The sequence below is a fragment of the Lemur catta genome, chromosome 7 (assembly GCF_020740605.2).
Source record: "Lemur catta isolate mLemCat1 chromosome 7, mLemCat1.pri, whole genome shotgun sequence".
In the NCBI taxonomy this organism is placed as follows: domain Eukaryota; kingdom Metazoa; phylum Chordata; class Mammalia; order Primates; family Lemuridae; genus Lemur; species Lemur catta.
The window spans coordinates 82,083,416-82,100,232 of NC_059134.1; the positions used below are offsets into that span (position 1 = coordinate 82,083,416).

General features: G+C 35.3%; 2 protein-coding genes across 10 annotated transcripts in view; one reads left to right on the forward strand and one right to left on the reverse strand.

The window, feature by feature from the left end:
• The window catches only part of IMMP1L (inner mitochondrial membrane peptidase subunit 1), a 66,996-nt gene extending 60,841 nt beyond the window's left edge, over positions 1-6,155 (reverse strand). For 6 of the 8 annotated variants that reach the window (XM_045557720.1, XM_045557727.1, XM_045557723.1 and 3 more), the window contains exon 1: positions 6,041-6,150. The gene's annotated coding sequence lies outside the window, so the exon portion shown is untranslated. Of the gene's footprint in view, positions 1-6,040 lie in introns of all 8 variants that reach the window. The other 2 variants (XM_045557724.1, XM_045557729.1) reach the window with 2 other exon arrangements.
• Positions 6,156-6,257: 102 nt separating this feature from the next.
• ELP4 (elongator acetyltransferase complex subunit 4) overlaps positions 6,258-16,817 on the forward strand; it is a 209,775-nt gene continuing 199,215 nt past the window's right edge. For both annotated transcript variants that reach the window (XM_045557731.1, XM_045557732.1), the window contains exons 1-2: positions 6,258-6,529; positions 14,274-14,309. In XM_045557731.1, coding sequence (XP_045413687.1) covers positions 6,307-6,529; positions 14,274-14,309 — 259 coding nt within the window. In that variant the 5' untranslated portion in view covers positions 6,258-6,306. The remainder of the gene's footprint in view (positions 6,530-14,273; positions 14,310-16,817) is intronic.

Sequence of the window (16,817 nt, forward strand, 5' to 3'; positions counted from 1 at the left end):
TCTCTTAGCACTCTGTATAAATCATGAGAACTATTTATACAGAAATATGGGAACAGATCTATTGAAGGAGCAGTCATCCATTCTTTGCAATGGCTTCCATTCTATTTAATGCCTTTATCTCCTACACATTCTTCAAAACTCAGACTACGCTTCCTCCTCAGGGGAAACTTTCCAAGGCTCCTCTCTCTCAGCCTAAGTTAGATAACCCACATTTGTTCTCCATAGCACTTACAGGAGACAGTTGGCCTTTGAACAGCATGAGTTTCAACTGCATGGGTCCACTTAAACACAAATTTTCTTCAATAAATATATTGGAAAATTTTGGAAATGTGCAACAATTTGAAAAAACTAACAGATGAACAGTATAGCCTAGAAATATAAAAACAATAAGAACAAGGTATGTCATGAATGCAAAAAATACGTGTGGATACTAGTCTACCATTTAAATACTAACATAAAATCTACACAAATCTATCATAAAGTTAAAATTTACGAAAACTTACTCACATAAACCTTAACAGATTGTAAAGGTGCCAAGTACGTGTTGCCATTTGAAATGGCGCCATTTACAATGGAGAGAAATGTAAACACACGTAAAGTATGAAATCATAACTGCATAAAATTAACTGTGTACATACTGTACTACTGTAATAATTTCATAGCCACCCCTGTTGCTATTACAGTGAGCTCAAGCATTGCAAGTATCTGCTTAAAACACCACGAGATGCTAATCACCTCAGTGTGAGCAGTTCATCTCTCCAGTAAATAGCATATAATAGTAAAAAATGATCTCTCAAGGTTCTCACACATTTTTGGTTGTGCTTAGTGTAACACTGTAAGCCTAGAATAACACCATGAAATGCCAGTGATGATGCTGGAAGTGCTCCCCAAAAGCAGAGAAAAGTTATGACATTACAAGAAAAAAGTTGAATTGCTTGACGTATAACATAGATTGAGGTCTGCAGCTGTGGTTACCCACCATTTTAAGATAAATGAATGGAGGGTAAGGACAATTATAAAAAAAGAAAAGGAAATCCATGAAGCCATTGCTGCGGCTACATTAGCAAGCTGAAAACCTTGCACTTTTTGCAAAGTACCTTTTTATCCTATATTGAAAATGCAGCTTTTATACAGGTACAGGATTACTATAAGAAAGACATACCTACAGACACTAATATGATTTGGGAAAAAAATGAAGTCACTGTATGACAACTTAAAGCAGAAGGAACGTGAAAGATCTAAAGCCAGAGAATTTAATGCCAGCAAAGGATGGTTTGATAATTTTACAAAAAGGCTTAGCTTTAAAAATGTCAAGATAACAGGAGTATTTGCTTCTGCTGACCAAGAGACAGCAGATAAGTTCCCAGATGCCATTTAGAAAATTGTTGAGGAGGAAAGATAGCTGCCTGAACAGGTTTTTTTAATTTTTACTTATTTTCTTTTTCTGAGACAGGGTCGCACTTCGTCACCCAAACTGGAATGCAGTGGTGCGATCATAGCCCACTGCAGCCCTGAACTCCTGGGTTCAAGCCATCCTCCTGCCTCAGCCTCCTGCACTTGGCTGATTTTTTTACTTTTTTGTAGAGATGAGGTCTTGCTATGTTGCCCAGGCTGGTCTTGAAATCCTGGCCTCAAGCAATCCTCTCACCTTGGCCTCCCAAAGTGCTGGCATTATAAGCATGAGCCACCATGCCCGGCTGAACAAGTTTTTAATGTATATGAAAGTATCCTATTCTGGAAAAAATGCCATAAAAGACATTTACCGGTAAGGAAGGGAAGAGAGCAACAGAATTAAGGAAGGATGGGATAAGCTGACTCTACTGTTTTGTGCAAATACAATCAAGTTTGTGATCAGGACTGCCCTTATCAATAAAGCTGCTAACTCCTGAGCCTTGATGGGAAAAGATAAACACCAGCTGCCAGTCTTCTGTTGTACAAGAAGTCCTAGAAAACGAGAACCCTTTTTCTGGATTGGTTCCATTGATGTTTTGAATATGAAGTCAGGAAGTCCCTTGCCAGTAGGGAACTGCCTTTTAAAGTTCTTCTGATACTGGACAATGCCCGGGGCCACCCAGAATCCCATGAATTCAACACTGAAGGCATTGAAGTAGTCTACTTGCCCCCAAATATAATGTCTCTAATTCAGCCTCTAGATCATGGGGACATAAGAACTTTTAAGACTCATTCCTCTTGGTACTCTATGGAAAGGATTATCAACGCTTTGGAAGAGAACCCCAAGAGAGAGGACATCATGAAAGTCTGGAAGGATTACATGACTGAAGATGTCATCCATCACTGTAACAGAAAAAACTGTGAAAGCCATGAAGCCTGAAACAATAAATTCCTGCTGGAGAAAACTGTCCAGATGTTGTGCATCTTCACAGGATTTATGACAGAACCAATCAAGGAAGTCATGAAAGAGATTGTGGATATGGCAAAAAAAAAAAAAAAAGTGGAGGAGAAGAGTTTCAAGATATGGATGTTGGAAAAATTCAAGAGCTAATAGCAAACACCAGAGGAATTAACAGAAGATGACCTGGTAGAGATGAGTGCTTCCAAACCAGTGCCAGATGATAAAGAAGAAGATGTAGAAAGAGCAGTGCCCAGAGGCAAATTGACATTAGACAATCTGGCAGAAGGGTTTTAATTATTCAAGATTGCTTTCGACTTCTTTTAGGACGTGGACTCTTTGATTAATATGATACGGCACTGAAACTAAAGCAAACATTGGAAGGATTGGTACTATATAGAGACATATTTAAAGAAATGAAAAAGACAGAAATTGATATGTACCTGTCTCTCCTGCCTCTCCTGAGACAGTAAGACCAATCCCTCCTCTTCCTACTTCTCCTCAGCTTACTCAGTGTGAAGAAGATAAGGATGAAGTCCTTTATGATGACCCACTTGCATTTAATAAATAGTAAATGTATATTCTTTTCCTTATGGCTTTCTAAAGATTTTCTTTCCTCTAGCTTGCTTTATTGTAAGAATATACTATACAGATCAGGCATGGTGACTCATGCTTGTAATCCTAACACTTTGGGAGGCTGAGAGGCTGAGGCAGGAGGATTGCTTGAGGCCAGGAGTTCGAGACCAGCCTTAGCAACATAGTGAGACTCCATCTCTACAAAAAATAGAAAAATTAGCCAGGCATGGTGGCGCACAACTGTTGTGCCAACTACTTGGGAGACTGAAGCAGCAGGATCGCTGAGCCCAGGGGTTGGAGGTTGCAGTGAGTTATGACGGCATCACTGTACCACTGCACTCCAGCCTGGCAGACACAGCAAGACCTTGTCTTCAAAAAAAACAAAACAAAAAAAGAATATAGTATATAATACTATATTTTAACATATGCATTAATCCTGCAGTCTCCAACCCCCAGGTGGCAAACTGGTACCAGTCCCTGGCCTGTTAGGAACCAGGCCCCACAGGCTCTACGTCTGCCTCCACCCCACTTCCCATGTCCATGGAAAACTGTCTTCCATGAAACCAGTCCCTGGTACCAAAATGGTTGGAGACCGCTGTGTTAATCAACTGTTTATGTTATTAATAAGGCTCTGGTCAAAAGTAGGCTCTTAGTAGTTAAGTAATGGGGCAATCAAAAGTTAGATGTGGATTTTTGACCTTGCAAGGGTTGGCATTACTAATCCCTCCACTGTTCAAGGGTCAAGTGTACTTTATTAGCTTATTTACCCATCCATCTCCCCAAACTGTGAAATCAAGGGGTACAGAGACTAAGTATTTTTTCTCCTGTAATCTGAGCTCTTAGCACACTTCCTGGAATTTAGTATGTACTCAATAAATAACTGTTTAATTAATTAATGGCACACTTAAACATATACCCTTTACATCTTCTATTAATACTTCTTTCCAATGTTTTATATTCAACTCCACTATATGCTGGCACATTCAAGAATTCAGAATTATTTGGGAGCAAATGTTTTATCTTTGTGAAAAAAAAAAGACATTAATTTATTCTATAATAGTGTTATACCAGAGATATGTCCTCATTTCATGAATGCTTTGGTGTGTATACAGGTCATGCTTCCTGAATATAGTCAAAGTTGGAAAATAATTCTTCAGTTCCAGTAATGAGACAAAGTATCACTACCATCACCTTGAGACAACTAAAGGATTAAGTAAATACAGTAGGAAATGAGAATATTTAGCAAAGAAGCCTATAAAAATAAATTATGCCATTATGTTAAATGAAATAAGCCAGGAACTAAAAGACAAATATTGCATGATCTCACTCACAGGTGAAATCTAAAACAGTTGATCTCACAGAAGTAGAGAGTATAATGATGGTTACCAAAGGCTGGAGTGGTTAGGTGGAAGGTAGGCATAAAGAGATGTTAGTCAAAGGATGTATAATTCCAGTTAGATAGGAGGAATAAATTTCAAGAATCTAACGGTATAGCATGAATTTATAGCAAGATAACTATAGTTAATGACAATATATATTCTTAAAAATTGTAGTGAGTGGATGTTATGTGCTCTTACCACAAAAAACGATAATTATGTGAGATAATACATTGTTAATTAGCTAGATTTAACCATTTCACAATGTATATACACTTTAAAACATCATGTTGTACATAATAAAAACATTATCTGTTTAAAAAGTTATAATTATATTTAGTATTTCAAAGTTTTCAGGACATTAAAAATATTCAAGAAGTTTCTATTTGATATTGGACAGCTTATCACTTTTTGTTTTGGTCTCCCTAGTGCTTATTTACTACAGGACAAAATTAGCACATACAATTTAAAGTATTCATATTAAGTCCTATTGTTGTTTTCTATCCGTTAATCTTATCTCCCTCAGATGAGATCATTTTTATTAGTGTAAGACTAAAATGAAAAGATTAGGTCTACGAAGACAGTAATCACTCAACAGCTATTTATTGAGTAATTTAAAGATTTAACATGAAAGCAACCTTGATCAAAGCTTCCCAGTTGATACATTGTTAAATAGTAAGGTTTTTTTCTCTGAACATGGTTCTTTAAAAAAAAATTTTTTTTTAATCCTCCAAAAATGAAAAAGTCCAGTCACTATTTAACAATACTAATTTAAATTCATCAAACTGAATCAGTCGAAAACTTTCAACAGGTCACTGAAACTTAAAAAACAATTCAATGGCAAGAATTTCAATGAGGTTTGCATGTATTTAAAAGGTATCATAGACTACTGTCGAAGTCAATAACCTAGTAGGGCCGAAATGATTTGGGAGTCCTTTTCAGTTTAGACATTTGTCAATCATGAATGCCTTCAAAAATCACTTACCACCCATCCCCCTCAGCTCAGTTTTGAGAAAATTTTTGAATCCAAAAACACAGCTCGAAATTACACGTTTTTTCCGCACGCATAATTCATATCCTAGTAAGAAAGCTCTCGATTCAGAGTTCACAAATTTAAAAAAGTACATACACACCTAATTCTTCTTATCCGTTTTTGGAGGAAAGAAACCTAAATTGTTTTGTTATTTGCAGCTGCTTGAACAGCAAACGACAATTAAATGTGTGAACAAGGTTGTCAAAGTAACACTTGTCATTCACACAGCTTAGGAAAAGATGTTCCAAGACTTTCAGAAGCACTAATTAAAATCAAGGAAAGTTTCTCACCGGGACTTGTCAGAGAGGTATATTTTGTCAGCGGAAAACCAAATCGCCTCAAAGATTAAAGAGTTTTCACTGTAAGGTCTAAATCCAACCCACTTACCACTAGGCACTAACGAACTAAGCCCCAACGCTGAGCAAGCAACTCACTAAGGTAACACTTCCAATCCTTTCCATATAACACAAAATTCAGAAAAGGACTTCATTAGGAAGGCGGAGAGAATTTTCTCTCATAAACCAGAAGAGGAAGGAGCAGGGAAGAAGTATCTCTCTCTACTATCTATGGAGCGAAGGAAGGTGCCAGCTCCCGCTAGCAATTGTTTGATAAGCCCTTAGGGCTTATCACTTCACCAGCCTTATCTTTAACTCAACGAGCACGAAGGCACTCAAAGCAAGAAGAACATTAAATGATTCTACCCACCTCTGGCCCCAAAGAAACCCGGAAGACCCTCACCCAGGACTCAGGTGGCCCTTTCTCACCTGGGGCCTGCGGAAGTCGGCCGTCCCTCCGTGAAGCTCACGTTTCAGCAATACGCCATGCGATTGGTTGACTCGGAGGAACGTCTCAGTTCCATTGGCTACAAGAGCCGCGGTAGGGGTGAGGAGGCGGGAGTTTGGGGCTGGCCCCGACTGGCCGGCTGTTCGAGTTCCCAGAGTTCCTATTGGGTCAACACGGGAGGCTCCAAGATGGCGGCAGCGGCAACCTGCGGCACTGGCGCCGGGAGTAGTGCTTGTATGGCATCGGCAGCCAGCAAGAGCAACGTCACCAGTTTCCAGAGGAGGGGTCCGAGAGCTAGCGGGACCGACAGCGGCGGCCCTCGACTGGTGTCCATTGCGGGCACGCGACCGTCGGTGCGGAATGGACAGCTGCTGGTATCAACCGGGCTTCCAGCCCTGGACCAGCTCTTAGGTCGGTTCAGAACAGAAAACTGGGCTCAACAGAGGGAAAACTTAGGGAGGGGACCTGTCGGGGAGCCACTGTAACCCCACTTCTCTCTCTGACCCCTAAGCTTTAGTGTGGAGAGAATAGCCTGATCTGATAGAGATGGAGGGGAGGAGGATTTTTATAGAGACTTCTAAGTGTTCTTAACTAAACATGCTTTAATGCCTCCACTTTGTGTTCTCGTTCCCTGTGCCCACCAGCCCCTTTCTAGATTGCAGCGTGGTCCGTACATGCTTTTTACCCTGAAATATTTCCTAGTCAAGAGAAAGCATTAATATATGGAGACGGTTTGACTCTCATTTAGGATGACCTCCTGGTCCCCGAGTACACCCTTCTGCCAACCTCAGGTAGCTCACGGTTTGGACTAACGTACAAAAGTTTTTATCATTGTGACAGAGAGACAGCCTTCGTTAGAAAATATTGAAAAAAAGTTATTTCCCCTCTCTCACCTCCAAACTGCTTACCTCCTGGTTCTAAATCTTAAACCTTATTGGCTTTAAGAATGGGGATGTTAAAGGTTTATGTTGACTCAGAGTAGTTAGAGCCTGTCGTTGATTTTTAGGCAATCATACCCATATCTGCATTAAATCTGTGTGTATATATTTTTGTTAATTTCTTATATATGCATTTTGCTTCCCAGAGTTGATTGCTGCTACATTCCAAACGACATCTTTAAATCTAATTCACATTTTAACAAGAACAAGAAATCTAGTTCTTAGGCTTTCTTTCCAAGAAGCCTGCTGAAGAATATGCTTGTTTTATGACTGTTAAATTGAGGGGGTTGACTAGATTGGTGGGACAGATCTACTGTCTATAAAGCTTGTAGATTAATTTCTATTTGAATGCTGCTTCATTTTAAAACAGTCTATGTTTTATAACTTTTTTCATAGGGTGTGATGTGTATGTCTGTTAAGTCTTGTACACTTTCATAAAATATTGCAAATGCCATTTCTTGTTCTTGTACTTCACTTGAAATTTTCTCTCATTTTCTCCCCAAAGTAGGCTTTTCAAATAGATTTACTGCAGGGTAAAGTAACAAGGCAAGAAACCTATGAGAAAGAATATGGCTTCTTATTTATAATTCTGTTATTTCTTAACTGGATCCTGGCTATTTCTACATGTTTAAGTGTTTTCACTTAATTGTTTTGAGTCTGTTGTCCTCTTGAGTTACATGGTAGTAGAAACAGAAATGATTCAAAATATCTATTTACCAAATATTTATTTCACCATTTTTCCCTTGTGAACTTCACTTGGTGTCCCCCTGTTTGAACTTAAAGCTTGGAAGCCATTTCTAGTTCTTATATATCTATGTTTTTAATTCAGTGGGAATTGAATCCACTTTATTAAAACTACCCAAACAAAAAAGTTACATTTCTGGCATTGTGTCTTCAGTTCCTCATTAGAATAACAAAATGTGCCTAACACAGTTCCTGGCACTTAGTAGGTTCTCAATAAATTCTTGATTAAAAGAAAAATATTAAAAAAATGAGGCAAGAGATAATGGAACATGTAGGACAGAGTTGCATGTTTGAACTTTAAAAATAGACTCAGAAATTTAAGTGATATGAACAGTCACAAAACTAATGACCATGAGAGCTGATCTTTGGCTCTAAATTTAGTGTTCTCTGCACTGTGCTACAGCTATAGCTGTCTCAAATTTTTGAGACCTCTTCAGGGGTCGCTGACCATTTATTGAACCTAAGATTAATGATTTAACTATAGTCTGTTAAAGCACTCACCAAAGAGAGAAGCCAAGGCACCTACATGTGTTTCTACAGAGATATAAACTTGAACAGTAATTTTTAAATTTTCCGTATTTGCTTGGAGGGTGGGGGACTCTAGTGCTATATTTGTAACAAGCTTATGCTAAAAATTAGTGTTTATTAAGATGATTGAAATGGTATCAGTTGAATAATTTGAAATATTTTGAAACATATTTGGCATGTATGCAATTCTTAAAGTACATAGAAGTTGAATTTCTTATAATAGGAGTTACTACATTTTGAATAGTAAATATGTCCAGAAGTATTTTAGTTGTTAGCTTCTTAATGACATTTTTGTGTTTTGATTTTTTTTTTTTTGGTATGGTCCTGTGGAGCAAATACTTTACATTTTTTTTCCATTAAAGCATTTAAAATTGAAACATTTGACTGCTAATGTATATAAATATAAGCAATTCAGACTATATTATTACTCTAAAATGTTATTTGACTCAAATTATGACAACCCTAATATGACCATATTGTAACAAAAGTAATAATTTTGTAGAATGTTACTGTATCAGAATAATATGATTGTTACCTAAATATATTATGTAGCTACTGTGTAACAAGTAAAGATTGTATTATAATCTCTATTTAGTGCAGTGACATTTTACTACTGCCACTGTGACATCAGAAAGGCATCATACAGGCTAATTGAATGTTAAACATTTGATGATAGCTAATATTTCCATTGCTTACTCCAAAGTATTTTATAAATTTGAAAATTCCCAATATCTGCATATTTCAAACATGATCTGATCATATTATTTAATAAATATTTTTATTCTGACAACCTAATTTTATTGCTAGATATTAATATACATTTTCCAAGTTAGCTACACTTAAATGTTTTAAATTCTTAGATTTCCTAACCTGTGTTCTCAACCCTGCCCTTCTAGGACATTTTTGTTGTTAGTTGAGGAGAGAATTTCTTTTTTATTCCCATGAGATATTAGGTATAGTCCATCTTAGGGACTGTAAATCTAACCTAGGAGAATTATCCCCAGCCTCATCCTCCAATAAGTTGCTGAAGGAAGGGTGACTTTGCAGGTTTAACTGGCTTAACCTCTGTGCTGTTCAGAACTTATTAAATTTTGACAGGAATGTCAGATAGGGATTTAGGATAAGTAATAGTCTAGGAAAAGTACCCTAAAAGAAGCTTGATGGTTGCTGCCATTTTCAACACTGATGTCAAAAAGTAAATACTGGTGGGCTTGTTTCCTTTGCTCTACTATATCTTAACCTGTAGTGAGCTATATTGACCTTGGACCATATATTTAACACAATCTTGGTTATGATCTTTTAGCAACTAATACAGTTAGCTGTACCTTTAAGGAAAATACAATCAGTTCCTTTGTATTGCTATGTAAAATTGCTTCATGTGATTTAATTTACAGAACCATTATCACTGTTCATAGCTTTATTTTGATTCCCATATTTGCCAAGCCAATATTTGCTGTCAAATCAGGAGTCGTCAAGATGTTTCATAACTCTTAAGGAAGAAAAAGTAGACTCATTAACAAAATAACTGCCACTTAATTTGAGGTATGGCATTAATTAAGTAAAGATATTGCTATGAACCAAGGAAAGGATATAAATTTGTTTTTCACATTGCATTTTCCCCAAAATACCTTTCTATAATTTTAAGCAAAGTTATTTTTCTATACAGAGCTCTGGAGAGGACTGGTATAAATTGCTGTTATCTTTCCTGACTTATTTCTATTCCCTTTTACTTGCTTTAACTTTGAAAAAGGGAGATGCACTTGTTGAAAAATAAGGTGTCAATTTGGGCCTTCATATTCTAGTGTATTAATTTGACCTCATTATGTAAAATTTATAGTTTAATTAAAAGTTTGTATTGGGGAGTACGTGAGGGTTGATTTTCACCCTTTAAAATACTACTGATATCGTTTACTACCCACATGGATTGAAACAACAACAAAAGCCCTTTCTTTCATCTTGCAATTTAAAAAATCATAAGATAAGAAGATCTTAGGCCAGGCATGGTGACTGTAATCCCAGTACTTTGGGAGGCCGAGGCAGGAGGATTGCTTGAGGCCAAGAGTCCAAGACCAACCTGGGCGACATAGTGAGAGACACTGTCTCTACAAAAAAATTAAAACTTAGTTGGGCGTGGTGGCATGCTCCTGTAGTTCTAGCTACTCAGGAGGCTGAGGTGGGAGGATTGCTTGAGCCCAGGAGTTCAAAGTTACAATGAGCTATGATTGTACCACTTCACTCCAGCCTAGGCAACACAGGGAGAACTTATCTCTAAAAAAACAAAGATCTTGATACTCAATCACAAGATCTTAAATTTTCCGATTTTTTTAGCATTAAATTTTTTTTATGGTTTTAAGACAAAATGTTTTATTTTTAAAAGATGTAAAATCTTGAAATTAGTACTTTATGAAATTTGCAAACTATCTTCAACCATTCAAACTCATGTATTTTTATGTGTACCTGAAATACTTCATTTGTATTTTTAGTATTTCTTGATGGGGCCATGGCTACAGACATATTTGAACTTTAGTTTAAAATATAGCTAGAACTTCTGTTTATCTAGTGAGGTTTATCAAAATACCTTATATAAAGATATTTTGGCTAGGTGTGGTGGCCCACGCCTGTAATACTAGCACATTGGGAGGCCAAAGTGGGAGAATATCTTGAGGCCAGGAGTTCAAGACCAGCCTGAGCAAGAGCGAGACCCCCATCTCTACAAAAAACAGAAAAATTAACTAGGCATGGTGGCAAGTGCCTGTAGTTCCAGCTGTTTGGGAGGCTGAGGCAGGAGGATTGCTTAACCCCAGGAGTTTGAGGTTGCAGTGAGCTGTGATGATGCCACTGCACTCTAACCCAGGTGACAGAGTGAGACCCTGTCTCAGAAAAAAATATTTTGCAGAAATGCTGTGAAGTCTTGTCTCACTAAAATCAAGTTTGGAAGAATAAAGGAACTTTGCCGCTATTGGTGTGTGTATATATGTGTAGGTCAAATCATTTCACTTAATATACATAGAATAAAAGCTTGATTTAAAAAACTTTAAATTAGTTGATAAGTTTAATAAGTTAGTATTAATAAGTTCATAAGGTGGGTTATATCTTATTCCCCATGACCAACTGCAAAATGCCCAACATTTGCTAATCTAAATTTGAATCTAGTGAATTTACATAATAGATGAGCTCATTAGGAAAAAAAAGAACTTCTTTTTGTAAGAGAAGTCTTATATGATATTTGGCTGCTAAAAGTCATTTTAATGTGTTCCCATTTTATGTTGTCTTAAGTAATGTTCAGATATTCCAAACATTAGAATTATAATGCACATGATATTTTAAAAATTTGCCCATGCTGACCTTGAACTCCTGGGCTCAAGTGATCCTCCTGCCTCAGCCTCTCTAGCAGCTGAGACTACAGGTGTGCACCATTGTGCCCAGCTAGATTTTAAAAATTTGAGTGATGTTTTATGAATTATCAGGAACAGAAAGTTATCTGGATCATTCTTACAAAAAACTACATTCTTAGCTTAGTCTGATTTGTATAATGCTTTACTTCACTAGTTCATCAAGGGGAAGTATTCTTACTAATTATTACTATTACGGTGATCACCATTTATCAAATAGCAATAACCTTTTAGAAGTTTATTGTAATCAGAAAACAATTGCTGGAATGGTAAGGTAGCTCTTAATGAGTACCTTTCTGGGCCAGACACCTATGCTAGGTATATCACTTCATTTAATTGGGAAACTATTTCTTGATCAGTTCTCATTGTCCCACTGTGAATGTTAAAAATCTTTACTTTTCTGTCTATTCCAGTGGAGGCCTTATATAAGTTCCTAATTTGAGGAGACATAAATGTAACTCAGGTGAGGTTAGGTAAGAAATCTAAATTCCCTGTATAGGAAATAGGTTAAAGTAAGAAAGGCAACTAACTTTTTTTATAATACCTGCTCTAGCCTAGATACTGCAATGTCTGTTGTGTGCTTACATTATTTCATCTCCTTATACCTACAGAGAATGGCTGTTATGTAATTAAATATTTTTGCATGTAAGGAAAAATAGGGAAGTAAGGAATTGGAAAGTATGATGTGAAATGTTCAGAATAGACAAAAAAGTTAGTAGTTTGTATGTGGCAAAAACTTTGAAATTAAACATTTAGTCTAATATTTTCCCAAAGCAAACTCTTTTGTTCTGTTTGGTTTTGTTTGCTCTCATGATAAAAATTTCAGTTTATGTTAATCTTTTTGTCTGACCAATAGTTGAAGTTTTCCTATTTGGTCTGGTATGGCTATAGGTGCTATAATGAAGGAACTTTTCTAAATATGAAATTAAAATATGTGTTCAGCCCTATAAATATATAAGCTTAAACATAGACATATTTAAATATACTGGGTTTTTTATTTCTTCTCTACCAGTTTGAAATGGTCTACATATTGTCATAAAATTGATTTGAAGTCTCACCATAAATCAGTTAGCATAAGTGTCATGTTGCATTTTATTCTGGGTTCATGTATGTTACCAGATTTCAAATTGTTTGAAACACAGCAGTTATGTTTGCTTATTTGCATGGCAAAAAATAAACACTATCAAAGGAACTTTTCATACTAAGTTTTGCTATATGACATCTGCCACTACAAATTTTTTTGAAGTTCTTTGTTGGTGTTCTAAGTGTTTCTTTCACAGTTTTGTACACTAAAACAAAAAACAAAACTATTAACATTGTCTTCTGTTGTTCAACAATTTTGAGTAGTTTCTTTTTTGATTAATTATATTAGTACTTTTTTTTTTTTTTTTGGAGACAGAGTCTCACTCTGTTGCCCCAGCTAGAGTGCGGTGTCATTGTCATCATAGCTCACTGCAACCTCAAACTCCTGGGCTCAAGCTATCCTGCTGCCTTAACCTCCTGAGTAGCTGCAGGCCACAACAACTGGCTAATTTTTTCTATTTTTAGTAGAGAGGAGGTCTTGCTTTAGTTCAGGCTGGTCCAGAACTCCTGACCCTTCCCCTTAGCCTCCCAGAATGGGAGCAATCCTCCCCCTTAGGCCTCCCAGAGTGGGAGGACTACAGGCAGGTCACCAGGCCTGGCCTAATTATACTTTAAGTACATCTATTCATTCTTTGATATGCATATTTTAATTTTTAAGTGAATCTGTTAGTGTTTGAGATATTAATCACAAATGGTAGCATTTTTACAAATGGGGTGAAGAACAAATTATCAGTAGTCAAATGTCTTTTTAGTGTAGTTCTAATTTTGTAAAACTTGATTTTTAATTGATTTTTAATGGTTCAGAAATTGAGGTATACGTTTCATGATTATATTACCCCAATTCACATATTTAAAGGAACATTTTCTAGTAATATTGGAAATGTATTTTATGATTATGCCCTTTCTTGTTTGAAATGACAAAAATGTTGTTAATTTTAAATTCTAAATTTGTTTAGAGCATGTCCAGATTTTGTATATATTATTCATAATAAAAAAATTACCTTTAATTATCAGTTCTTTCCTCAAAGGCTTACTAAATTTTGAGGATAAATATTAAATGGAATTTCTATCATAATAACCTTTCTTTTCTATGTTGTACTTTCATAGTAGTTAAGTTACTGTGAACATTTAGGTCTTGGCTATTGAGTTAATTTATTAACAAATGCTAAATATAACATTGGAGTGCTTAACCACAGTTATGTTGAATGCTGCATGGTTCTATCACAGGAGAAAGGACGATAGTACAGTATATTATGAGAGTAATTGTAATGTGTAGTGTGTAATTACATATAATATATAATTATTTCATAATAGCACCTTGAGCACAGTATTGCAAAGGTAATTAAAATGTTGTTTGCAACTGCAATTTTAAAGTTATTGAAGTACCTGTCCTTGTTAAAGCCTAACTTCTATGCTAAAAATAATGTGAATGGTAGATTAATTTTCTTCTTGGTTTTGTTTCATTTCCAGGTGGAGGTTTAGCTGTTGGAACAGTTCTTCTAATTGGTTAGTATAACATACATGCTTTGCACTTCCTGACCATAGTTTTCTGTTGTACATAATGATTTTGTGGATTTCCAGTTCTGAAATTAAATATTTAAGCTGTTAACTCTCTACAACAATTAAGGTAAATTGGAAATTGCCTTAAGTTCTGATTTAAATTCCAATGTTGATCTGAACTTGAAATAAATTTGGCAACTATATCTGAAAGTGTAGCTCTTATAATTTAAAAACGTGTGCAGTGCATTGTACTCCATTTTTTTAAAAAGACTAAAATTAATGTTAATTGATTTTTTTGGAGACTCAGTATTTAGAGCGAGATTATTGGGGTGATTAATTTGAGGAATTAATGTACTAAGTCCATTGTATATCACAGATATTATCATTTTTTTATTGAAAGAAGTAACAGACTAAAAAATCATATTTTTTCTTCATCTTTAAGGTGGCAAGAGTTCTTATTTAAATATATAAACCTATTTGCCCTCTTTTTTATTTAATAGTATAGATCACAGAATCTTAGAATCAAAATAAACCTTGGTGTAATGTTTAATACATATACTTGTAACATATCTATTGTTCTAGTTTTGTCTCTGGTATAATACAGATTGACTGAATCTACCTACTTTTTCACGACACCCTTAAAATATTTGAAAATACCTATTTTATCACCTCAAGTCTTCTCCAAACTAAATAGAAATCCTTTCTTAACCTAGTTTTTATGAGTTGGGTTTTCATTCTTCACTTTCCTGATTGTCCTCTTGATGCACCCTCTGCATTATCTCTTGACCCATGCCCAGAACTGAATACAACTTTCCACATTGCATATGACCTGTACTCAGTATACTGGGACTATACAATGTGATAATCTAGACAGAATTATTAGTACCAGGCACCAATAAAGGTTATGTTCATTGACTCCTCTTAAGGTAGCAAAAAAATATGGTACGTATTCTGGAAGAATTTGCCCCAGAAATGATTAAAATAAAAAATGGTGGTTCTTAAAATTTCGCCTGTATATAACATTTGTATAATAAATGATGCGCCATCTGGAAAATTCACAGGAGTTATATAGAATATCTTTTCCCCATCCATGCTGGATAATTGAAGAGTAATATTATTAGTGAGAGCTGCATTTCATTTGACTCTTACTATGGGTCATATATTGTGCAGAGTGTGTTACATATTTTTTCACTTGGTACAACAGCTTTGTGAAATGCTAAATGTAGTCCTTATTATCCCCCCCATTTTATACATGAGGAAATGAGGTTCAGAAGGGTGAAATAACTTTCCCAGTAGCCCATAGATAGCCAGAGAACCAGGATTTGAATTCTGGCATGACTCCAAAGCCTGTGTTTTTTTTATAACTGTTCTGTAGCTTTCTTAAATGTTTTATTTAATAGCCACAAACAGTAAAATAAGCTTGTACCCCTTTTTAGACCATTAAAGTTTTAAATAGTAAAGTAAAGCCCACATTCGTGGAAATTTTTCTTTTAATGAATTTTCAAATTTCTAAATGAAAGAGTCATTATTTAATTAATGTATAAGGAGGATAGAAGTTGCAGCACTGTAAAACTCCTTATTTCCCATGATCAGCATTTCTCCATTCCAGTCAGAAAGTTTTGTTTTTAAAATAGTAAAAAGACATATACGGACTGCTAATAACATCTCCAGTTATATACTATTTCTTAAAGATTGGTTTGTATAATTGTAGATTATTACTATTAAAAATGTACCACATGAATTTTTTAAAATCATGCTATTTAATCAGTACTATTTAAGGACTTTGAAGACAGAATTATTCCTAACAGTAGATATAAGAGGGAAAATAACCTGTGATCAAGGATTTCTGGAAATGGTAATCACAATTGCATTTTTAAAAATTTATCTTTCAGTAAATAAATAATAACTGAAGGTTTTATTAGAAAACATAATTTGAAGGTCTGGTATAAATAAATATATAAAATAGAAAAAGAAATGTAAAGAAAATTAGGTTGTTTCCACAGTTCCTCTTCTCCATCCCCAGAGAGAATAGTGTGCCCTGGATGTCCCACCTACATATTTCTACATAAGTAATATACATAAAGAGTATTCAGCACCTTGCTTTTTTCATTTAATACATCTTAGAGACCAATTCATGTGCATTTGTATAGATGTACCTCATTCTTGTTAACAATTGCATAGGATTTGATTGTATGGATGTGCCATAATTTATTGAAATAGTTCTCTATAGAAAAATTTATGTCAATTCTATTTTGCTATTACTAACAATGCTATTTTGCATAATCTTATATATGACATTTGCATACATATGTAAATATATGTAGTATAAATTCCAAGATACAGACTTGCTTGATTGAGGCATGTTAAATTTTGTTAGATATTATTAGATTGCCTTCCCAGGAGGTTATACTATCATATACTTAAATCAGCAGTTATAAGAATACCATTTTACCCTCATCTCACCCTTGACACCATTGTATATTAACAAACATTTTAATATTTAATAGTCCAAAG